Below are 25,245 nucleotides of genomic sequence, written 5' to 3' on the forward strand. Positions count from 1 at the left end.
TACGAGTGCAGATGTGCATTAATATATCGAAATCCTCTCCACTAAGATTTTAATTGTACTCTTCAAACCCAATCAGCTATATATAGTCATATGGTCTTAGGTAAATTTACCTGGATAAGCCTCATTTACCAGAGGGATTTCTGAGTAAAATTCATTGAATTATGCTGCAAGTCTCATTGAAATAATGTGACTGGCTTCTTCTGCAACTGGAACTAAGAAAAATTAAATCTTACCGCATCACTCTCCCTCCCTCCCACACTCTCTTGCGGCTTTCCCTGGGTCTTACTCTTCTCTTGGGCTCCTCTTTTCTTTTCTCCAGTTGCAGGACCTCCTAAAACCTCATTCCCAGACATCTAACTTAGGGTGTTTTCTAACTTTTGGTGGTTAGTCATGACTAAACTTGAGCTAGATCGCCACCTTATTTTGTGTGATAACATCTACTGTAATAATGAAAGTCTTATGCACAAATTGCACATACATGTTACAGCTTTTGAGAAGTGATTTGTCATTCTTAAAAATGTGCCCCGGAGCTATAACAAAAGGTTGGTTATTTTTAAAAGATGCAATTCCTCACCACCACCTTAATTAAAAGGAACACACACAGTAAGTAGAAGACACCTTTCAAGACAATAAGTAATCTACATCTCAATAACAAAATCACACCAGCAAAGCATAAACTGGTATAAATGTGATAACTGGGAGATATGTTTACTTTTTAAAGTAGAATAATTTATTTATGTAATATATTCATTATATATATATAATGACAAAAGATCTCTTCCTTTCTTGCTCAAAACAATGTCCATTATCTCTTTGGAAATGTGATATTGCTGGTTTTGAATTTTATTTTATTTTTTGCAATGCGTTCAAGAGTTCATTTATTCAGCTTACAGTCTTAACTGTGGTCTTCAAACCTTTGTTTTAGTAAAATATAACTTTTATTTTTTTTTTTTAAATGTCACAGTTTTTACCAAAGTATCCTTTGAAAGGTTTCCAACTATCAATAACAAATTTCCTTTTTCTCTTTCTGTTTGTATAACCAGACACTGGATGAATTTTCTTCTGACATCTTCTTAATTCAAACATGCATCGAAGTTGTTCGAAAGCTCCATCTAGGTCAGTTTCAGCAGCTGTGATGAAATATATCCGATCTTTCTGCCTGTTCTTCAACAGTGAATTTTCATAATGGCAATTAAGTTTTCCCACCATTGTCTTTTCACAGCCAACCCTTCTAAATATTTGAATTAAGACTAATATATGGCTTTGATTGTCCTTAGCAAATGCATTTTCATAGTTTCAAAGTTTCATCTTAAGAAGGTGTTTAATAAAAAGAAACCGGGGAACAGATAAACTAGTGTTACATTCACCAACATTACATATCTCTCAATATCTGTCCTTCAGATCCACTTTAAAATTCCACTTCAGTGCAGGGATAATTGGTGCTTAAATCCAATAATCTAGGAAATACTCACAGTATAAGCTCGCTATATTTTTATAATGATATTAACATTAGCCATTCATATTTAATCTGCATAGATATTGTCATTTAACAATTGTGCCACTGAAATTACAATATTACAGACTTGCATTACATTAGGACAAAGAGGGAAATTTTTTTAATGCATAAAAGCAACGACGCCAAATACACAGGGCTTGACAAATCCCAGGTGCTAGGGAGCCATGGTGCCTAGAAATTTAACTGTGGCGCCTGGACTAGTAATTTAATATATATTTTTTAATTTGTCCCAGGCAGCCCCATTTCTGTTCTATGTTGCTTATAAAGGGGATAAAGAGAAGATTATTTACTCTCCCACTCCACAATGTACGTCAGTAATTTTGCCTGTCTCCCAAATTTGGGGGTTGGCCCCTAGATCCAAAGAAATTTTGTCAAGGCCTGGAATACAAGTATTTTTCTAAGGTACCAATTGCTCCCATGACAAGCATCTGCAGAAATCTGGACATTCACAAACTCGTACATGTAGAATGCAAGCAGCTGAAGCAGTGTTTTTTTCCTATCTTGCGTTTTGACCCTTAAACTTGTGGGTGGACGGTGTTTGGACTTTAAATTGGCAAAGTTGTTCGTTTCCGGTACAGATGGAAGTCATCATGTTCCTTGTGATGTACAAGCAAGACTCTCAACAGAACACTGCGGAAGAAGCACAGTGTTCTCCAGAATAAAGAATTCTCCGCCTTCAAGATGGCGTTCAGGAAAAGGTAGCATCTACTGTTAGATAATCCCTTTAAGAATCTGCCCACCTTGGGCAAGTTTTATATCTTAGGTAGTAGCTTCCTGGTTCCACACCTTTGAAATAAAACACATTCAAGTATCAGTTACTGCATATAACAAAAGGTCCATACTTTAGTCATTTCTTTTGTAATTTCGTCGCATGTCCTGAAAGCATGTTGATTTCAAAGAGATAAGCACACAGAGTTCAATCCAACAGGCACCACACAGAGTAGCGCAAGGAGCAGGGTGAGGGAAGGCCGGTGGCAGCCCCTGGATAGGATGGGAGGATGGGTGCCCTTCTACTGCCGTACACTATGCCTGCCCCTGTCCTCCACTGGGCATGCTACCCACACCGGCCATGCCCATTCTGGCTGCACTAGCTTGCCAAAACTGAGGGCACTGGTGTGGCCCAACCAACCAGGGCTTTCTTCACCAGCCCAGCTGGGTGCTTCTTTCCTCTCCCTCATTCACAAGAGAGGTCAGCAAAGAAATCACTGGGTGGCTGAACCCCACATGTGCATGGTGGTGGAACTGAGAGGGCATGGTGCCCGGCAGCAGTGGGGAGGGGGTGGACATGGCATCCACCAATGAGGGCAAAAGTTGGGGCAGGACACCTTGGCCCCCACACCCAAGGGACATTTGTCCCACCTTGCTCAACGGTGGTTATACCACTAGCAAGGAACCATCCCATAAGAATCAGCCGAGTTCTCCAATTCCTTTGCCAGGCAACCTCCACACAGTCGGGCATACATCAGTGCAGCTAGGTTATGAGAGCCATTAATTACTCTGCACATGTGGGCCACCTGCAGGATTGCATCAAAAGTGCATCAAAAGTGCACCATACTTCAACTCTGACTCTAAATATTTTTCTCAGACTAATTTGCTCCAGTTTTGACTGCCGACCTGCTTTTCAGAAGGGAAGCAAGAGCTTATACAATTTTTTGTGCTGTATGCATTGGAATAAATTCCCTCACCACCTGTGATTGATTAAAAATACCCTAAATGTAGAAACTATTGCTAGCAAATCTTCTTGCTAACCCCCCAAAATTACTTTCTTAGACCTTCAGGAAGTTTTTCACATGGGGCTTTTACAGCCCTTTAACTCGCATCTCCTCGGGAATGGAGGGAGTGTGTTTACATATCGGCCAGATTTACCCCAAAGTCCCTGCGAGTTATTGGGGAGCAGTTCACAGACAATCTGTGTGTTTCACTGCATGTTAGAGTGTAGCCCAATTTATATCCGGGGTTTTAAAAAAATTAATAGTGGTTTTAAAAAAAAATCCACTATTTGCGTCAGTTTTTTGGGACAACTTCGAGATGGCAGTAAAGCCTCCCAGTAAACTTGCAGTAAAACCTGCTGTGTGTAAATGTCCCCGAGCAATGTGTCACTACAAAGTGACTACAGCTCCAGTGAAGAGACTTGAAGTATTGTTGCATATAATCAAAATTATCTTATCAAACTGTGGGGAGGACTCAAGTCTTGTGGTTCGGGATGATGTGAGTTGTAGTCCAACAACATCTGGGGACCAGGTTTTGAGAACCTCTGGAATAACTGAAGATTTCAGTTATTCCAAATGTTCTCAACCCTTCCTTGATACTGTTAAGTTTGCCACTTAAATTAGCTGAATGCACTTCTTTTTACACTGGAGTATCCTGGGGCAAAGGTTTAATTTTTATTTATTTAGATTAAATACTGAATATAATCATTATATTTGAACTGTTATTGTTCTCAACAGATTTTTAAAACTCGATCAGACATGAAGCAGAAGATAGGAGCTACATGTCTGAGTGAGTGTCGGTGACTGACCAGGAGAGAGACCTTGGGGTCACAGTGGACAGTTCATTGAAAGTGTCAACCCAAGGTGCGGCAGTTGTGAAAAAGGCCAATTCCATGCTAGGGATCATTAGGAAGGGGGTTGAAAATAAAACTACTCATATTATAATGCCCTTATACAAAACTATGGTGTGGCCACACCTGTGTACGATTCTGGCTACCACGTCTAAAAAAGGACATTGTAGAACTGAAAAAGGTGCAGAAGAGGGCAACCAAGATGATCAGGGGCCTAGAGCACCTTTCTTATGAGGCAAGGCTACCACACCTGGGGCTATTTAGTTTAGAAAAAAGACGACTGCAGGGAGACATGACAGAGGTCTATAAAATCATGCATGGTGTGGAGAAAGTGGATAGAGAGAAATTCTTCTCCCTCTCACATAACACTAGAACCAGGGGCATTCCCATGAAATTGATTGCCAGGAAATTTAGGACCAGCAAACAGAAGTATTTTTTCACACAATGCATAAACAATGTGTGGAATTCTCTGCCACAAGATGTGGTGACAGCCAACAACCTGGATGGCTTTAAGAGGGGTTTGGATAACTTCATGGAGGAGAGGTCTATCAACAGCTACTAGTCGGAGGCCTATAGGCCACCTCCAGCCTCAAAGGCAGGATGCCTCTGAGTACCAGTTGCAGGGGAGTAACAGCAGGAAAGAGGGCATGCCCTCACCTCCTGCCTGTAGGCTTCAAGTGGCATCTGGTGGGCCACTGTGTGAAACAGGATGCTGGACTAGATGGGCCTTGGGCCTGATCCAGCAGGGCTGTTCTTACGTTCTTATCTTTCTCAGATTCAAATTTACTGTGATCCAAATGTACCATATATGGTAACTATTCAGTAAAATGAATGTTTGAAGTTGAAATCCTACAAATTTCAAACAGTTCTTTTACTTCACGTTTACAAGCACATTAAACAAAATTCTATTACATATATTTAATTTCTTGAACTTTCCTATGCTTTTAAAAATTATTTAATACGTTTTTATCTGTGATTAGGGATGTGAGAAACGATTCAGGTACAAATCAATTTGTACCCGAATCTAGCTGATTTGGGTGATTTGGAGACAGAACAAATCGCCCCTGTGTTCCACTGGCTAGATTTGGGTCCAAATCAAATAGCGCCTGATTCGATTTGAATCGATTTGAGATTCAGAACCCTATTAATTCCCTCAGAGTCCCAACTTTCTTTTTTCTTTTTAAAGCTAAGCTCTAGTCCTTGTAGAAGTGGAGTTCTGGAGCAAAATGTGTGGTCACTATTTTTCAAATGTTTGGATTCTATGGTGTATAACTTTTCCTCAATGAATCCCTATGAGGATTCATTACACACCTTCATTTCATTTTCTATTCATTTTGACTGTCGTCAGACAGTGCCAACTGTCAATTGCCATGTGCCAACTATACCCCCCTCCCACCTGCAAGGCAGTGGGGTACTACTCAGTTTATGTTCTAGGAACTTTGTCAAGTATTTAGACTCTTTGGTGTTTTTCAAGTGTTTATACCCCTGCTAACTGAGCAAAGAGGCATCTTTTTAAAGTGGTGATTCTCCTTATGTAGCAGTTGGAGAGCAACTGGCCCTATCCATCCCCAGCACAGCATCCCTCCAGTGGCTGTTGCTGGTGTCAACCTTATGTTTCTTTTTAGATTGTGATCCCTTTGGGGACAGAAGACCATCTTATTTATGTATTATTTATTTTTCTATGTAAACCGCTTTGAGGACTTTGGTTGAAGGGCGGTATATAAATATCCGTAGTAGTAGTAGTCGAAGTAACCTTTCCTCATAATGAATCCCTATGAGGATTAATTACACACCAAAAGGTCTAAACACCTCAAAAATTCCTAAAATATAAACTAAGTACCCAGTGGCTTGTGGGTTGGGGGGTTGTTGGCACATGGGATGTCACTAATTCCCCACCCCCACCTGCAAAGCAGTGGGGTCAAAATGAACAGAAGAAACGAAGATGTGCAATGAAGACACCAACTAATTTAAACTTCAAAAATTCCTAAAAAAAATAAACTGTGTAGACCAATGTGTGTGTGGGGTGGGGTAGTTGACAAATGGCACTTGACAGTTGGCACTGTCCAATGACAGTCAAAATGAACAGAAGAAATAAAGGTGTATAATGAATCCTTATAGAGATTCATTATGAGGAAAAGTGATTATACACCAAAGAATCCAAACACTTGAAAAATAGTAGCCGCATATTTTGCTCCATAACTCCACTTCTACAAAGGCTAGAGCTTAGCCTTTTGAAAAAATGAAAGCTGGGGGTCCATGTTAGGGTTAGGAAAGGGTGACTTCAAATCCCCATTATGTCCTATGGCAGAAATATACAAAATCAGTAAAAACTTTAAAAAACCCCATTAAAAATAAACCAAGTGCCCCACTGCCTTGAAATTTTGGCACCCATGGGGACATACCCACCACCCAAATTTGGTGCCCCAGGACCTTGATAAGTGATCCGAATCAATCTGAATATGAATTGAATCAAATCAAATACACATTGAATCTGGGGTGATTTGGGGGCGTAGATTGGGACACAAAACAAATTGAATTTAAAAAACCGATTTGTGCACATCCCTGTCTTTGATCTTGTTTTGTTTTGTGAATTTTAACTGCTTTATACTCTTTATATTTATTGTATTTTCTAGTTTGTATTACTTCTAATAATAATTTGTTTATTTTTAATTAGTATTTTCTCATTTGTCTTATTTCTAATTTTCTAGAAATAAATATGTGTTTGTGTGTATAGATATAGATATAAAAAGATGATAAATACACACATACATACATACATACATATAAATAAATAAATAAAATGACTTTGCTTGGTCAATAAGAGGCCACGTCTAGTATATTCTATTTTGCACATATTCTATTCCAAGCTAATTCTGTTCTGGTCAGTGGAGCTGGGGAAAAGGATTAAAAACTTCCTCAAACATGCATATTAAGTGCCTCGCTACTTGCCTCTTGGCCATCTTATTTTAAGCTAACAGACTTGAAAATTAACCAGAATATCAACTGGTTGCTAAACAGGCGCGGGCCATGAACACGCCTCGGGGGGGGGGGGCAGCTTCTTTAAGAGTAAACAGAGCTGGAACGGCGGGGAATCGTTTCTGCCACTCACCTGGCCGCTGGCGGGGGCTCACCTCCGTGGGAGCCAGGTGAGTGGCAGAGGCGGTTTCCCCGTTGCAGGGGCTGCTGGGCAGCACGGAGCACCGGCTCCGTTTACACTTAAAGAAGCCGCCCACCACCCCGCAGGAGGCGCACTCATGGCCCGCGCCTGTTGCTATATCACCCGTAATTGCAATACACATGGTACCTTTGCTTTACCCTTGTGGCTCAGGGGATATATGGTCAGTTCTTCATGTGCTTCTGTATTGTCAATTTTATAGGGGAGGCTCGTATTAAGTTTATTGCTCCTCTCTTAAAGAACCATCCTGGCCATACAGATCAATTTTACTTGGATTCTTTACTGTCAAATTTTAAATTTGTTACTTCTATAAATGTGGCCAAGTTTTGTTTTGTTGCATCCAAACTTCATAGAGCTTCGTATTAGCAATCTGAATATTTTGTAAATTATAACTGTATTATTTTAAATGTTAAGCTGGTCTAAGGAGCGTAATAAATTTACTTACTACTTACTGGTACCTTTGCGCATAGAAGCAGCTGAATTATCCTGGGCTACTGAGCGAGAATGTGTTCTTTTTCTCGATGTGGCTTCATTTCTGCTGTATTGTTCAGTTGCTCCTTACTACTGTGGAAAAGAAGGTGATTTTAAAAAATATTAAAATAAAAAATCCTTGCACCACTATGTCATTTTTCCACCCAGAATATTTAGCTATCATCTGCCTTTTTTCAAGAATTGAATCAAAACATGTGTTGCTTTACTCACTTTTATTGTGAAAAAAACACACTAGATTAAATAAGCATTGCTTCACTGAACACGTGGATATGGCATCCTTGTCACTATTTCCAAAATGCCATATCGCAAAAAAAATTAGGGAAATTTCCATGACACTTCCATTTACTAAAATCATATGTGACCAATTCCTCTGCTTTTGTGATCTTAACAGCTTCCCTGTTGGATCAGAGCCAGATGTATCTAGCCCAGCATTCTGTTTTCAACAGCAACCAGCCAGTGCTCACAAGCTCACAAGCAAAATGCCTGCTGCTTGTCCAACTTTTGCAAAAAGAGGTATAACCACTTCAGAACATGGAGGCTCTCCACTAACTATCAGAGCTAACAGCCAACGCCATGAATTTGTCAGATCCTTTTAAAAACCATCTGAGGCCCAGTTCACACATACAGGAGAACCTCAGCATTCACAAGGGTTCTGTTCTCTGCTACTACTGCAGTAACTGTGAATACTGGGTTATTGGTGCAACGGGATCGCAGGAGTTATTTATTACATTTCTACACCGCCCCATCCAATGGCTCTGCGCAGTTTACAAACTAAAACAAAATATAATCATTCAAAATCAAACATAAAAGCATACAATCTGAACAATTAAAACAGTTTAAAATGGTTAAAAACAATTAAAACCATTCTCCTGGGTTAGGTTCCAGGAGAAGAAAATTGGCTGCTACTATTGATATTTATATACTGCTCTTCAACAAAATTCTCAAAGCGGTTTACACAGAAAACTTAAAAAATCATATATAAGATGGCTCCCTGTCCCTAAAGGGCTCACAATCTAAAAAGAAACATAGGGCAGACACCAGCAACAGCCACGGAAGGGATGCCAGTTGCTCTCCCTCGGCTAAATCTTAGAGAATCACCACTTTAAAAGGTGCTTCTTTGCTTAATTAGCAGGGGGTTTACGCACATAATGTAACCACACAGGAACATAGGAAGCTTCCTTACAGCGAGTCAGTCCTCCATCTAGCTTACTGTCTACACTGACTGGCAGCAGCTCTCCAAGGTTTCAGGCAAGAGTATCTCCCAGCCCTACCTGGAGATGCAGGCAGTGAATCTGGGACCTTCTGCATGCAAGCAGATGTTCTAACACTAAGCTTATGGCTACATCCCCTAAGTGGAATATTTTACAGCGCTCACATATAGTCACCCATCCAAATGCAAAACACGGCAGCCCCTACTTAGCAAAGGGGACCATTCATGCTCACTACCGCAACACCGCAAAGCAGGGGGAGAGTAACTGGCCCTATCCACCCCCAGCACTGTACTTCCAGTGACTGTTGCTGGTGTCTATCTATGTTTCTTTTTAGAATGTGAGACCTTTGGGGACAGGGTTCCATCTTATTTGTTATTTGTCTATGTAAACCGCCCTGAGCCATTTTTGGATTCAGTAGCGATATAGCAAGGGAGTTTGGACTAGACAAGTGTGCTGCATTAATAATGAACAGAAGAAAAATAAGAAAAACAGAAGGAATAGAACTGCCCAATGGAAGCAAGATCAAGAACCTAGAAGAAAAAGAACATTACAAACACTTGGGCATTCTCCAGGCTGATAACATCGCACACACTGAAGTTAAAAGAAAAATTGGAAGTGAATACATCAGGAGAGTTAGAAAATCCTCAAGTCCAAACTCAATGGCAGGAACACCATACAAGCCATAAACACCTGGGCTATACCTGTTATCCGATACACTGCAGGGATAATAGACTGGACCCAGGCAGAGCTAGAGATGCTGGATCGTAAGACCAGGAAAATCATGACCATCAATCATGCTCTGCACCCCCGCAGTGATGTCGATAGGCTATACTTCCCTCGCAGCTCAGGTGGAAGAGGAATGCTGCAAGTCCATCAAACAGTAGAGGAGGAGAAAAGAGGCCTTGAAGAATATATCAAGGACAGTGAAGAAGGTGCACTTCAAATGGTCAAGAACGCGAAACTATTCAACACCAATGAAACAAAGCAGGCCTACAAGAAAGAACAAGTCAAGAACCGAGCAGAAAAATGGAGAAATAAGCCCCTGCATGGTCAATATTTGCACAATATAAGTGGAAAATCAGACATCACCAAGACCTGGCAATGGCTTAAGAATGGCAACTTGAAGAAAGAAACAGAGGGTTTAATACTGGCTGCGCAAGTCCAGGCACTAAGAACAAATGCAATAAGAGCCAAAGTCGATAAATCCACAACAAACAGCAAGTGCCGCCTTTGTAAAGAAGCAGATGAAACCGTGGACCACCTAATCAGCTGTTGTAAAAAGATCGCACAGACTGACTACAAACAAAGGCATGACAAGGTAGCAGGGATGATACACTGGAACATCTGCAAAAAATACAAGCTACCTGTAGCCAAAAATGGGTGGGACCATCAAATTGAAAAAGTTGAAGAAAATGAAGATGTAAAAATATTATGGGACTTCCGACTACAAACAGACAAACATCTGCCACACAATGCACCATATATAACTGTAGTCGAGAAGAAAGAAAAACAAGTTAAAATAATCGACATAGCAATACCAGGGAATAGCAGAATAGAAGAAAAAGTAATAGAAAAAATAACCAAATACAAAGATCTACAAATTGAAATTGAAAGGCGGTGGCAGAAAAAGACCAAAATAATCCCAGTGGTAATTGGCACCCTGTGTGCAGTTCCAAAAGACCTTGAAGAGCACCTCAGCACCATAGGGGCCGCAGAAATCACCATCAGCCAATTACAAAAAGCAGCTTTACTGGGAACAGCCTATATTCTGTGACGATATCTATAACAACTGACAATAAAATCCAGCCATCCCAGGTCCTTGGGAAGGACTCGATGTCTGGATAAAACAAACCAGTCAATAACACCCGTCTGACTGTGTAAACAAGAAATAATAATAATAATAATAATAACAGCACCAGCTCTTCTCACCTGCCATGGCATTACACCATGGGGAAGCAGCTATCGTGCATCTGTGGCTCTGGGTGGCCTATGCTAATAGCCATCACTATATCTTGTGGCAATGATCTGGATAATTATATACTTCGACCTCCATTATATACAGTGCCTCCATTTGTCTGCCCTGAAGCTCCTGCCAATCACTTTCATTGCATGAATCAGAGCTCTTTTGTTATGACAGGAAAAGAAACATTTCTACCCACTCTTTCCACACCATTCATAATTTCATTCAGATCCACAGAAGAACTGTCTTACCACTGGCGACTCTGAGTCCTTGTGCAAAAATGCATGCATTGCTTGTCACATCTGTCTGCACAAGAGCAGCGAAATGGAGGCCATTTTGATGAATGTAAGATCTTGCGGTGTTGTTCTGTAGACCTTTTGCCTCTGAAACTGCTTCTGTAATTAGTCAGCCCATACGGAACAGTCCTCCTGTAACAACAGATTTATTTATTTTTTAAATACCATTATGAATATTTTTCACAAAAGCAATTTCCCCCACTATCCAGTTGGGTGGTGCTATTGACTGAACTTAGGCTTACAACAAACACAGAATTCAGATGTGACCAGTAGGAACATCAAATAATTTCACAAGCAAACTTCAGCTTCACTCTACAATTCACCCTCACTCTGACCCCGCCTGCTAGACTAAAGACACTGACAGGCATATAGAGCAAGGATGCACTGGTGTGGACTAAGAAAACTTGCCAACTAATTGCACCAGTGCAGCTGGAAGTGACAATTTTTTATCCTAAATATGTCTCCAAGGGCTGTGCAAACCTTGAGGACATATTTTGGGGTGAAACAGAGGGCTTCCTGGGTGTCAAAAATTGCCGCTTCCTAATTGCAGTTAGTTGGGAAGTTTTGTTAGGCTACACCAGTGCATCCTTACTCTGTATGCCAGTCAATGTCTGTATGACACTGTCTGTATGTCTGTATGACATACAAGTCACTGTATGCCAGTCACTGGTGCAGATAGTTGAGAAGTTTTCCTAGGCTGCTCTCTTGCTGCCTTCTTGTTCTGTATGTCAGCCACTGATTAATACAGTGTGGGCATGTCAGGAACACACATCCACACTGCAGACAGCTTCCCCACTATCGTAGCATGTACACATGCAGCAGGGGGAGCAACTTTCATAGACTTTCCCTGCCTTCATAAGTGCCCTCTGCCACCCAAAACTATGTCCCCGAGGGCCACACAGGAACATATCTTCGGAAGGCACAGGGCACTTCCAAAGGCAGGAAAGATAAATAAAAATCACCCCTCTCCCCAGAAGCACTGTGGTAGTGCGGAAGCCTCATTCAAGTAGGCAGGATCTTAACCAAAGAATGAGAGCCGATAGGAATACAGGAACACAGGAAGCTGCCTTATACTGAATAAGACTCCATCTAGCTTGGTCCATCTAGCTCAGTTCAGTCGAAGCGGCTTCTCTAAGGTTACAGGCAGGAGTCTCTCTCAGCCCTATTTGGAGATGCCAGCGAGGGAACACAGAAAGTTCAAATCCCCGCCGGTGTGCTTCCCAGACTGTGCCTAGTAAATATATCTTTGTAGTCACCTATATCGGGCAGCAGCAGCAATATAGGAAGGTGCTGGAGGAGGATGTTCACTTCAGTGACAATGGCAAAGGCATCATCATGAGCCAGCATAGTGTAGTGGTTAGAGTGCTGGACTAGGACCGGGGAGACCAGAGTTCAAATCCCCATTCAGCCATGATACTAGCTGGGTGACTCTGGGCCAGTCACTTCTCTCTAAGCCTAACCTACTTCACAGGGTTGTTGTGAGGAGAAACTCAAGTATGTAGTACACCGCTCTGGGCTCCTTGGAGGAAGAGCAGGATATAAATGTAAAAATAAATAAATAAATAATCATCTCATACTGCGCGGAAGAAAGGCTATGGTAAACCACTCCTATATTCTACCAAGAAAAACATATGGCTCTGTGGTCACCAGGAGTCGACACTGACTCGACGGCACAATCTTTCCTTTCCTTTCAGACTGAATCAGGAAGACTCCACTCTGAATGCACATTTGCAAACACTGCCTTGATAATGCTGCCCAGAACAAAACTCATTCTGCAGAGATGAAAAAAAATCAGACGGACCATTGAGAAGGCCCCATCCCCTAAGGGGAATATCTTGCAGTGCTCCCATGTAGTCGCCCATTCAAATGCAAGCCAGGGCAGACCCTGCTTAGCAAAGGAGATGATTCATGCCTGCTACCACACAACCAGCTCTCCTCCCATAGACCAGCTCTCCTCCCATGCAGCACAGAGGGTAAAAATAAGTGCTGTGAGCCAGGACGCACCCCAGGATCATAAATTTCCTCATCCACAATCTCAGGACATGGCCTGAAATAAGCTCCTATTCACCTAGCCTCAGTCCCAGACCAGCAATGCAATGATAATCATTCTGATATGATCTGGGTAGATCTCTTAGATCAGGGATTCTCATCATTGGGTCCCCAGATGTTACTGGACTACAACTCTCATAATTCCCAACCAAAGGCTACTAGGGCTGGGGATTACGGGAGCTGAAGTCCAATAACATCTGGGGACCCACCGTTGAGAATCCCTGTCTTAGATTACAAGCTACTTCACCGGTGTTCCTCCAGACATTTCTGCTGCAAGCAACTGAGCGGGCTGCTTGTACAGACAGACTAGCCCTGACCCAGAAGACTGTTGAGACATGCCACTAGTCAAAGAGGTATAATTTATATTGCTGGATGCCAATTATTCGCACGATGAGTAGCAGGCTTTCCACGGTCACGTCCTACTGCACTCCCTTCTTGATACCCAAATAGGTGTGAGTGCTTGCAGCTGGCAAAATGAATCATACGAGGTCATGAGGATGCCCTCCCCCATCAGCAACATGTGGCGACCACATGGTAGTTCAGAGACAACATATTGACTCCACTAATTGACATGGAGCCAAGCCAACCTACCCAAGAAGCTGGCAACGTCGGATTTCGGGGGAAGGAGGGATCAAATTCTCTTTCAAAAATGAAGCAAGACGAGAGAGAGAAGGGAAAACATTTTGAGGTGGAGGATTAAAAGGAATTCTGAGCAAAAGGCTGCCTGTTTAAGTAGAATTAATAAGGGAGGACAGGCAAATATTACTAGATACAGTATGTGGGCTGATTTAATTCTTCTGGAAACAAACTAGTGGACATGAGCTGACACAACTTTCCGCAATTTGTACCTACAGGAAAGAGCAAATGGCTGGATGGCAACAAAATAATATTTTTCTAATGTCTTCGATGTTAAAAATAACTCATTACAAAGAACTAGCTGAAAATGAAGGGTATTATATTGTAATTCAAAATTAATCATCATCACAAGATAAAGGCTTGTAGACTTAAATTCTCCGGAGCTGGGTCCATATATTATATTATTATTATTATTATTATTATTATTATTATTACAGTTTTATATCCCGCTCTTCCTCCAAGGAGCCCAGAGCGGTGTACTGCATACTTAGATTTCTCCTCACAACAACCCTGTGAAGTAAGTTAGGCTGAGAGAGAAGTGACTGGCCCAGAGTCACCCAGCTAGTATCATGACTGAATGGGGATTTGAACTCGGGTCTCCCCGGTCCTAGTCCAGCACTCTGAGGACTGGTAATGTTAGAAATAAGTCCATGTTTTTCTGAGTTTATGAATAGTGCTGAGCCAAAGCCATGAGGGATGTGCACAGAACCAGTTCTGTGCACTCCCAGGAGTGTGTGTGTGGGGTATTTAAGGGGTAGGGGAGGTGCTGCCTACCTGCCAGCCCCCCCCGAACCACTTTCTCCCCGCTAGCGCTCTCTCAAAAAGTGGGTGTGCGGGGCTGCAGTGTGCCTCCTTGCAGCCCTGGTCAGCGTCGCAACAGAAATGTCTGACATGCATGAACACACACACACACACCCTCCGAACCAGCTTGACTGCTGATTGAAGGAACTGGCTCAGCATTCCTAGAATGGAGAGACAAACGGTGGTTCCGTCCACATCCCTACAAGCCACTGTTTCTCATGCATATTTTTGACAGTTCCAAAATACATCTTCCTTTTCTGTTGGTTTTTCAACATTGCTTGAGAATCGTCCATCTATTAGGTTAGGTTGTCCTGACTTGCTCTCATGAACAGTTGATCTTACTAGCCCTCAGGGACATCATCACATAGTCAAAACTAATTGACTGCAAAGTGTCATGACACCATCTATTTCAGGGGTTCCCAACCCTTTTGGACAAGTGTACCCCTTCTGTTTCAGACATTCAGCTTAGTAACCCTTGAGGTGTAGGTGTGTGTGTGTGTGTGTGTGCGCGTGTTGTGTATACAAATTTAAATATTACAGTTATGAGACAGGCTAGTCACTGGCTTACACTGTCCCATTAATTTCATGGGACTACTCAGTGTCATTGAAGCTGAGGGGTACTCTGAAGCCTGCCAGGGGAGGGGTACACTGAGCTTCAGAACACAGCCAGCCAATCAGCAGCAGAAGATGAGGTTCTTAACCTCCATAGCCTTCGGCAGCAGACACATCACTGAGGACAGGCTGGCTTCAAGCCAGCGAGCCTCAGATGGGGAACACGTAGAGCCCATACTCACGGCCATTTGGGAGGGAGGGCGGGGAGGGAGGCTGCATAAACTTACCTTCCCTGCACAGGATGACCAAGATCTTGTGGCCTGCTGCCGCCCCAGGCAGCGTGGATGTGCGGGACACAGGTGTGTGGGGATCAGGACACAAGTGCGTGGGGCACTGTGCCAGCGCTGGCTGGGAGCAGCCGGAGCTCACACACGAGCAGTTAGCCCGAGTTAAGGGTGTGTTTGCGCCCTTAACCAGCAGGCTCGGTAGGCGGGTTGCAGACTGCCACAGCACCAGAATATGCGTGGCTCCTGGTGGTTCTCACAGGCAGCCAAGCCCAGTCTTGGCTGCTCGTGAAAACAGCCTCATAGTTTGGCTGGAGTGTGGAGAAGCAGGAGAGCTCTTCAAGTAGCCCTAGGGATACCAGTACCCCCAGCTGGGAACCACTACATGATCTCTGATTGGCTGGAATCACCCATGTGACTGATTTAGAAAAGAAGAAAAATGCAGCTGGTGGATGGGCTGGAAGGGGCACCCGAGCAGCAGCAATTAGGGGGATCAATTACTATTATTTCTTGTTCACACAGCCAGGTTTGTTTTATCCAGGCATCGGGTCCTTCCCAAGAACCTGGGAAGGCTGAATTTTATTATCAATATTGTTGTTATTATTATAGATATCACTGCAAAATATAGGCTGTTCCCAGTAAAGTTGCTTTTTGTAGGAACAGCTTATTATTTATTCGATTTCTATACCGCCCTTCCAAAAATGGGTCAGGGCGGATCACACAGAGAAATAACAAATACATAAGATGGATCCCTGTCCCCAAAGGGCTCACAATCTAAAAAGAAACATAAGATAGACACCAGCAACAGTCACAGGAGGTACTGTGCTGGGGGTGGGTAGGGCCAGTTACTCTCCCCCTGCTCAATAAAGAGAATCACCACGTTAAAAGGTGCCTCTTTGCCAAGTTAGCAGGGGTTGCACCCAACAGGGTCGCAAAACGGTGTATATTCTCACCAAGTCAAATATGAACTCTCTTTCTCTCTGCTTCAGCCTCCCTGCTCTCATTTGTATTATGGGCGTGGTGGCACAGGGCTGATTTACTGGATTATTTTACTAAATACTGAGGAAGTATTTAGAATGCACTTCAAACACCCTCAAAGTGCTATATGTAAGCATAGCATAAAATAACATCAAAGGAGTCTCAAAATAATTTTGGATCAACTGCTACTGCATCCTCAGCTTTCAAAGTGATGAAGGCAGTCAGGAATCAGTTTTAACATGATTTTTTTTTAAAAAAAAAAATTGCTATGGAGTGGTATGCCTCGCAAACAATCTCTTGGATCTGGACACTTTCTAAACATTCTAAACATATGCCTTGTCCAATACAAACATATCATTTCACCTGTTCTATGCCTCTACATTTACTATTCATTACATTACATTACTGGTGCCCCATAAATGAAATGATTGACACAGAACAGACTGCAAAATACAACCTTGTAATTAAACAGTGTGCACACTGGACCTTAAGAAAGAAACATTCTTTCAGGAAAATATGAGCATCCTACTTTCCTTTTACCTTACTTCGAATCTTTTTAACATGTTATAGTGCAATTTTTGCCTCGGGCAATGCTGAAATCACAAATTCAGAACAATTAAAAGTGGTTGTTTTGTTTGTGTGGTTTTTTGTGTGGTTTTTTGTTTGTTTGTTTGGTGTTTTGTTTTGTTTTGTTTTTTGCTTGATGAAACTATGCAATCCCATATTTCTACAGCAGTTCTTTCCCAACTGTGTGGTGGGGAATCCTAGCATGCCGTGGGAAAACTATAGAGCTCTATGGGGAAAGCACTGTGAAGGACTACACTTAGCTTCATGAGCACCTTCCAAGGTGGCAATGGGCTTAACAGGGCTTCATTTCCCTCAAAGCTGCCCCACTAGGACTGGGTAAAGTTTAGCACTGGGAACCTCTGCATGGTACTGGCGTGGGAAGAGCCCAGCGAGGTATTCAGCTTAAGTTTTGCACAGGCCAAATAAATAATCAGTCAGGGAGCTGCACTTAGGATTGATGGGAACCACTAGTGGTTCATGGGCCTGGCTGTGAAGAAGACTGCGATAAGCTTTATCTTAAGACAAAACTTTCTAATTATATTCTATGAACATGTTAACAGCAGTATATGGGGATGAGAGATCAGACCAATCCTATTCTGCAAGTAGCGTAGATGCAGCACACACACAGTCAAGCCCTTGCCCCCCCGCCCAAATTGTGCAGAGACATTAGGCGCATTCACACATTATGTTCAACAGTCATATAAGTACACAGGTACAGATCTGTACACAGGTACAGTCATTCACATATGATGCTCAATGCAGGTACAGAAGTATACCTCCTATCTGGGTCATGCATTTGAAGGGTCTGTATCCAGATTCACTTTTAACATAAAACACAGATACAATCATTCACATAAACATGTGTAAAAGTGTACAGGCATCTGAATGTCTGAATCGGACTAAAGAAGGCCAATAAATAAATAGAGGATTTGGAAGGATGGAGTAGATCTGAGCAAGGAGGAGAAGTCTGTCTGGGTATATAAATGCAAGGGATAGGGGAAGGGAATAGAAAGTGAAAACACACGTGAACAGAATGTATTCATACAGTCCTGAGGAAACTTTTCCCGAGTGTATCCTCCATTGTAGAAGGGAAACACCTATCGTGGCAGCAGACCGTAAAAGAGACCAGATTTGGGAATATTTTGATGAAGTTTCTTTACCTGTGGGTAAGATAGGCATGTGCAGAAAATGCAAACAGTGCAACAACGAAATTCAAGGCCTGGTTGCCTGAATGAAACAGAAATATGAGATGTGTGCACCTCTTATGGTGTGTACCTACCTTCTAAAAATTAAACCTCAATCTATCCCTGAATATTATTAAGGCATATTAATGGTAATAAGAATGTACTTTTACTAGAACATGATGATTAAATCGAACCTTCCTGACCAATGATTTAAATTGAGATTTAAATCATTAAAATTGAGTCCTACTGTGAAGCGCTTTAAATCATGATCTATTCTTTAAATCGGTTGGATTTGAATCAAATCAACCATGACCATTAATTAGCCAATTAATCATACTGATAGCTTCTTTCATAGAAGCCACGAGAGGCAGAAGGAAGCTGTGACCTGAGAGCACCAGAGAGTGAGAAGACAGACATTTGGAGATGGTATTTATCCTGATTTTATTAATCCAGACCACAGAAGATTGTTAGCATCCCCTTAATAGTATTATTTGCTGGCTGCATTCTTTGCCCATGGTTATTCAAAGCAACGTACACTAAAAAGCCAAAGGACATAAAATCCAGGAAGGGGGGGGGAAATTCTCACACTGTAACACCCTAACGGGGTTTACTCCAAGTAAGTGTGCATAGGATTGCGACTTTGAGTGTAAACTCCCCTTTCTGAAGAGATTTATGTACAAATGTAACTGAGGAGGGGTACCTGGCCCCTTTAGCATTAGCAGTGCAGGGCCAGAAGGACTCACATCAAAAGCATCTATGGTATCCAATCCATAAGAGTAAATAGTCTCAGGGGAAAGTAAGTGATCTGTCTTTTCTTCCCCCACCTTGCAAAAAAAAATAAAAATATTACAGTCTTTGTGAACTTGGCATGGGGCCATTTGGCTGACGGCTAGAAGTATTCTCACCGACTTGCTGTGTGGCCAACACATCCCAGCTGCCATGGAATGTGTGAGCTGCATGTGGAAACGGAGTGGGGGTGGGAGCACAGTAATACCCCGTCTCTTAGAGCATTTCACACATGATTAATTTCATACACAGGTAAGAACATAAAGATTGATTTGATGGATCTGCCCAAGTACATCTTGTACAGCACAGCCAGGCAGAGGACTCTGGCTCACAAGTAAGGCACGGGGGCCTGAGCATCTGGTGCTCAAAGCTGTACTAGCTGTACTATCTACTACTCCTATTTATACACCACTTTTCAGTACAAAAGTTCTCAAAGTGGTTTACATAGAAAAAGAATAAAAACATGCTTCCCTGTTCCACAAAGGGCTCATAACCTAAGAAGAAACAAAAGGCAGAAACATAAGTAGAGATGTCCCCGAACCGTAGTTTGAAGCGTGGTTCAAGCAGTGTTCGGAAAATTATTATTATTATTATTATTATTATTATTATTATTATTAATAATTCGATTTCTATACCGCCCTTCCAAAAATGGCTCAGGGCGGTTTACAAAGAGAAATAAAACAAATAAGATGGCTCCCTCTCCCCGAAGGGCTCACATTCTAAAAAGAAACATAGGACACACACCAGCAACAGTCACTGGAAGTACTGTGCTGGGGGTGGATAGGGCCAGTTACTCTCCCCCTGCTAAATAAAGAGAATCACCACGGTAAAAGGTGCCTCTTTGCCCAATTAGCAGGGGAAGGGAAGGGAATTAGGAAGGGAACTTTAAGAGAAAGGAGAGCAGGTGCTTACCTGCTCTCTGCCGCCCCTTCCAGCTTCCTGCTGGGGTGGTGTACATCCCCCAAAGCCCCATGTGACGTCAGCACACACATGGCGCCCTCATGGGCACCATGTGTGTGCTGATGGCATGCAGGGCTTTGGGGGAAGTACTCCAGCAGGAAGCTGGAAGGGGCGACGGTGCTTACCTGCTCTCCTTTCTCTTAAAATTCCCTTCCTAATTTTCCTAACAGTGCTTGAACCACGCTTCGAACCACGGTTCGGGCACATCCCTAAACACAAGGAAGAAACCAGCAACAGCTACTGGAGGGACACTGTGCTGGGGTGGAATAGAGCTAGTTGCTCTTCCCCTGCTAAATATAAAGAGAATCACCACTTTGAAAGGTGCCTCTTCAAGGAATGTAGTTCTATTTGTGGAGGTCCGTTTAGCCATCGTAACAGCCACAGACTGAACTGCAGCCCATGCATTTGGTCAACCCTTTTGAAAAAGCCATCTCAGGTAGTGATCATCGCCACATCTTAGGATAGTACATTCTGCAAGTTAATTATGCATAGTATGATGCAGTAGTACTGTACATTCTTTTGTCTGTCCTGAACCTATCCCAAATCAACTCAGCTTCAGTGTGGCAGAATTAGGTATACACCACAACATGCAACAAAAGAACACACAGCCATATGACACAGCAGAAGTCCCACTTGACAGCAAGTTTAAGAGAGAGAGAGAGAGAGAGAGTGTGTGTGTGTGTGTGTGTGTGTGTGTGTGTGTGTGTGTGTGTGTAAGAGAAAGAGAAACACTTTGGGAACTTTTGATGAAAAGTGGTATATAAATATTAATTATAGTCATAAGTTCTGTAGTGAGTGAATGAGTGAGTGTGTGTTGGTGTGTGTGTTGGTGTGTGTGTGTGTGTGTGTACACACACCTCAGAGATGTGGGGTAGAAAATTTTCTGCAAAATTTTCCCCACACTTACTTTCTCCATTTACTTAATTTTTCTGTAACATTTCTAAAATTTCTACTTAACTACTTGAAAAACCTTTGAGATACAGTGAGGAAATTAATATGGTGAAGGGCTTTTTAAAACTGTACAGATAGGTCAACCAACATGCCAAATAGATTCACAATGCCTATTTAAGTTATTGGGGAAAGTTCTCTAGTCATTTTTTGAGGGGAAAATTAACACAAATTTTATGGAGAAAGAGGAACTTTGAGCAGAGCAGGAAATTTATTAGTGTGACGTTGTCTTACTGTATTTTGGACTATTAATAACGGCCTCGTTTCTTTGTGCTAACGATCCTGAATTTCAGCAGTCTCCAGGTTCCAAATAAAATGCACATGGACAATGAAACTGAAAACTTTTAAATATCTTAAATACCTCCAGCATCAGGTATGGTCAAAGAGTCACTGGCAGACAACCTGACTAATCCTGTGCCAAGGACTAAGCAGGCCCTTCCCCCTCACCTAGCTTCTGATGTCAATAGCCAGAGAAAGAAAGACAGAATTGCCTTTCAAAAGCAATTTGGTCCCCATGTTGAATCATCATACACCATCTTGAGAAGCTAATTTCCTCCCTCCACTTGAGGAAGAGCTCAGTCACCATTCCGTTAGGAGTGTGCACGGTTCGGTCCAGGCACAATGTAAAAGACCGCCGGACCGGTTCGGAGGTCCGGAGGTTCGGGAGGGCGGGGACATGTAGCTTTAAGGGGGGTGGTAGTACTTCCCCCCCCCTTCCCGCCGCTCTTCCCCCTCCAGCGCTGGTGCTGTTAAAAATCTTCTTGGGGCAGCAGAGTTCCTCCCTGCCGGCCCTGCCCCCGTTGTTGTCATCCAAAGCCTTCAAAGGAGTACAGCTAGCGGTGTGCATGCGCCCTGCGCGGCACGCGCACTCGTTTCCGACACTGGCGCGCGCGTGCCACATACATTACCGCACGCGTGCCAGCGTCGAAGACAAGCGAGGAACTCTGCCGCCCCAGGAAGATTTTAAAACGCACCAGCGCCGGAGGGGGGAGAGCGGCGGGGGGGTAAGTACTACCCCCCCTTAAAGCTACATGCCCCCCAGTGCCGGACCACACCTCCGTGGTTCCGTGCACATCCCTACATTCCGTAGCTATCAACTGGGACTGACCAAGTTCTACGTTTTCATCCAGGCAGCACTTAAAGGTTATACAGTTCACTGGGTACAATAATACAGAGAACGACAGAGTCAGTCATTGGATACAGAGTTAGGGGGAATCTGTGTGTGAAGAAGAATTGTCAGGAGGGAGAAGGGAGTTTGGCAGCTGAAGGAGGCTGTTCCAAAGACAAGAGATGGCCTGAAAAATCAGGCAAAAGGAGGTGTTTGCAAATACAGTCGGGTCTGATAAGGAAGCACTGCAAACAGACATGCAGAGGAAGCAGTGAGCATGGAATCAAGAAAGAGATGTAGCTGCAGTTGAGTAAAGGTAAATGGCCTGGTAGTTACCGATTTACTGATATAAGCCCTATTCACATGTTATGTTCAACACTCATGCAACATATGTACAGTATACACAGGGACCATTATTCACACATTACGGTGAACACAAGTACATCAGTTCATGTTCCATCTGTACCACGCATTTCAGGGGGCCTGTAGTGAGATTCACTTTTTAAATGAACACAGGCACAGTCATTCACACAAAAACATGTACCTTTGTACAGACTTCTGTACACTTGTACAATGTGATGTCTGAATAGGGCTATGATAATTAATCTCACCCCAGCACAAACCCGATAGACCTCAACCTACCCATGAGCTGGCAAGGTCAACTCTCACTTTTTCCAAAGTAATACTCTGGGTTTTTTTTAAAGCCAGACAGAGGCAAGAGAGCACAGTTTTATATATCGATCTAAGGGCTGCTTCAAATATTACATTTTTTAGGGGTACATCTAAAATGTTTTTAAGTGTACACCTAGACATGTAAAGTGTGAATATGACAAGCATGTGTTTGCAACTAGCAGACATCGCATACCGGAAAATTGGGGGGAATTGTGGTTGGCTTCCACCAACGAAAGGACATTTTGGTTTGCCCTTTTCAGCTTGTCAAATGGCCCTAAATCATAGAATCCTACTTGAAGAACTCTGTTATTAATTCAAAAACATCATCTCCGAAATAATGTGCATCACCCTAATATTTTAATATTCTAATGTCAATGTTTTATGCCTTAGTATAATTCTTAATCTGCTGCTGAATGCCAATACATTTAAAGAGTGTTTAAATATGCTGTATTTTATGCTAGCCAAAGACTGAAATAAGATGATGATGACGATGATGATGATGCATCGTCCTACTACAAAACCATGCTCCTCTCCTCTAAGCTGAATTCAGCAACTAAATACAGTCCTGGATTCAGAAATATCAACATTACCAAGAGATTTGTCAGCTATGTTGCAACAAGAGCTATTAAAATAATTAGATTGAGGCAACAGAATCCACAAGCCATAGATACTGATCTAAGAAAATCAGCAGGACTACCCCACTGGGGAAGACTTGCAAATTAACAACTTCAGAATAGCAACTTTTCTTGTTTTTGCTTTACTGTCTCTTCAGCTGAACATCAAGTAAATTTCTCCCAAATATATATATATATTTACCTTTACAAACAAAACCTTAGCAGAACATTCTTCCAGAACTATGCAGCATGATTTATTTTGGAACAGGGAGGCTGTAACTTAATATGGAGCCATGCAAAATTCTGAACACTTAACACGGATTCAAATGAACTGAAAACTGTATTAGAGATCTCGTCTTCTAGGGAAAGGATTACAAAATGTCTGTTACTCCACACCACTTGTTTTCCCTTGATTCCTAACAAAAATCGAGAACAGGCAAAAGAGCAGCCAAATCCTCCCTCCTCTGGAAGTCCAACCACCTCTCCCTTGCAATCTTAGCCCTAAAATGACTGGGTCAAAATCTAGGCATGAGAACTAAATTTATGTCTCTCTGGGTTTCACAAAACAAATCACAGACTTTCCGCAATAAGAAGAGGAGGAATGGAGGGAGGGGGTTCAATAACTAACAATAGTGAGCTGAACCATGTGAAATAGTACAGAGCCTTCATTCGAACAATTAAAACAGCATGAGAAGAAAACCCTGGAGCCCAATATTAAAATACTTTTCCACTGAACAGCACTTATTAGTATTCTTATAACATAAAAAGCCAGGTGGGGGGGAGGCCACCAGCACTTCTAACGTTCAGAAACAAAATCGCCAACTATGCACCAGTATTATATATATGATGTATTCCCTTTCTCACTCAAGCCAAAGGTCTACTATAAAGTAAAGTAAAGCTGTGCTGTCAAGTTGGTGTCGACTCCTGGCGACCACAGAGCCATGTGGTTTTCTTTGGTAGAATACAGGAGGGGTTTACCATCGCCATCTCCCACACAGTAGGAGATGAAGCCTTTCAGAATCTTCCTATATTATTGCTGCCCAATATAGGTGTTTCCCAGAGGCCATGCAACACAGAATGTACATTTTGCTCATGCCCTGTCCTCTAACTTCATTGTCAGGCAGTTTGCTGACTAACACTAGAGGCAGAATATTGGATTTTATCTAGTCTAATATTCTGTCTCTAGTGTTGGTCAGCAAAGTGCCTGGCAATGAAGTTAGCAGACAGGGCATGAGCAAAACATCCATATGGGTTGCATGGCCCCTGCACCTAATTATCAAAAGTATACTGCATCTGAACACCTCATTTTTAGTTCTCTTGGCTAATAAGCTTCCATGAAATGGTTATTTTTAAACAGCATCTAAACTAGTGGATCTCACCACATCCTACTGCTTTAAACTCTTTGTTTTAATCATTGTTTGTTGACTGTATTGTTTTATTGGGATAAAACAAAACAGAAGGGGACAGAGCTGTTTTATTGGGATAAAACAGAAGGGGACAGAGCAGAACCACATAAAGCGCAGACAGGAGGCTGTGCCAGCTAGTCACAGTGTCAAAAGAAAGATAGCATACACCAGGAGAGAGATTCAGCATATAGGGGCTTATATGCCAATGCCAGAAGCCTCCAAGCCAAGATGGGTGAGCTGGAGTGCTTGGGTGCTAACACAGAAATAGATATAGTGGGCATAACAGAAACATGATGGAACAATGAGAATCAGTGGGACACTGTTATCCCTGGATATAAACTCTATAGAAAGGACAGGGAGGGGCACCTTGGAGATGGGGTAGCACTGTATGTTAAAGAAGGGATAGAACCTAACAAGCTAGAAAACCTAGGAGGACTGGAGTCCTCCACAGAAAACCTGTAGGTGACAATACAATGCCTGAAAGGAAATG

The 25,245-nt window shown here is 42.4% G+C and overlaps 1 protein-coding gene across 6 annotated transcripts in view; it reads right to left on the reverse strand.

Moving 5' to 3' along the window:
* Positions 1-1,302: 1,302 nt before the first annotated feature.
* EDN3 (endothelin 3) overlaps positions 1,303-25,245 on the reverse strand; it is a 65,676-nt gene continuing 41,733 nt past the window's right edge. The window contains exons 3-5 of one of the 6 annotated variants that reach the window (XM_053242733.1): positions 11,166-11,342; positions 7,710-7,812; positions 1,303-2,302 (exon numbers count right to left, since the gene is read on the reverse strand). In XM_053242733.1, the coding sequence (XP_053098708.1) occupies positions 7,743-7,812; positions 11,166-11,342 (247 nt within the window). In that variant the 3' untranslated portion in view covers positions 1,303-2,302; positions 7,710-7,742. Of the gene's footprint in view, positions 2,303-7,696; positions 7,816-11,165; positions 11,343-25,245 lie in introns of all 6 variants that reach the window. The other 5 variants (XM_053242735.1, XM_053242732.1, XM_053242730.1 and 2 more) reach the window with 5 other exon arrangements.

Source organism: Hemicordylus capensis, chromosome 4 (assembly GCF_027244095.1).
Source record: "Hemicordylus capensis ecotype Gifberg chromosome 4, rHemCap1.1.pri, whole genome shotgun sequence".
NCBI classification, from domain to species: Eukaryota; Metazoa; Chordata; class Lepidosauria; order Squamata; family Cordylidae; genus Hemicordylus; species Hemicordylus capensis.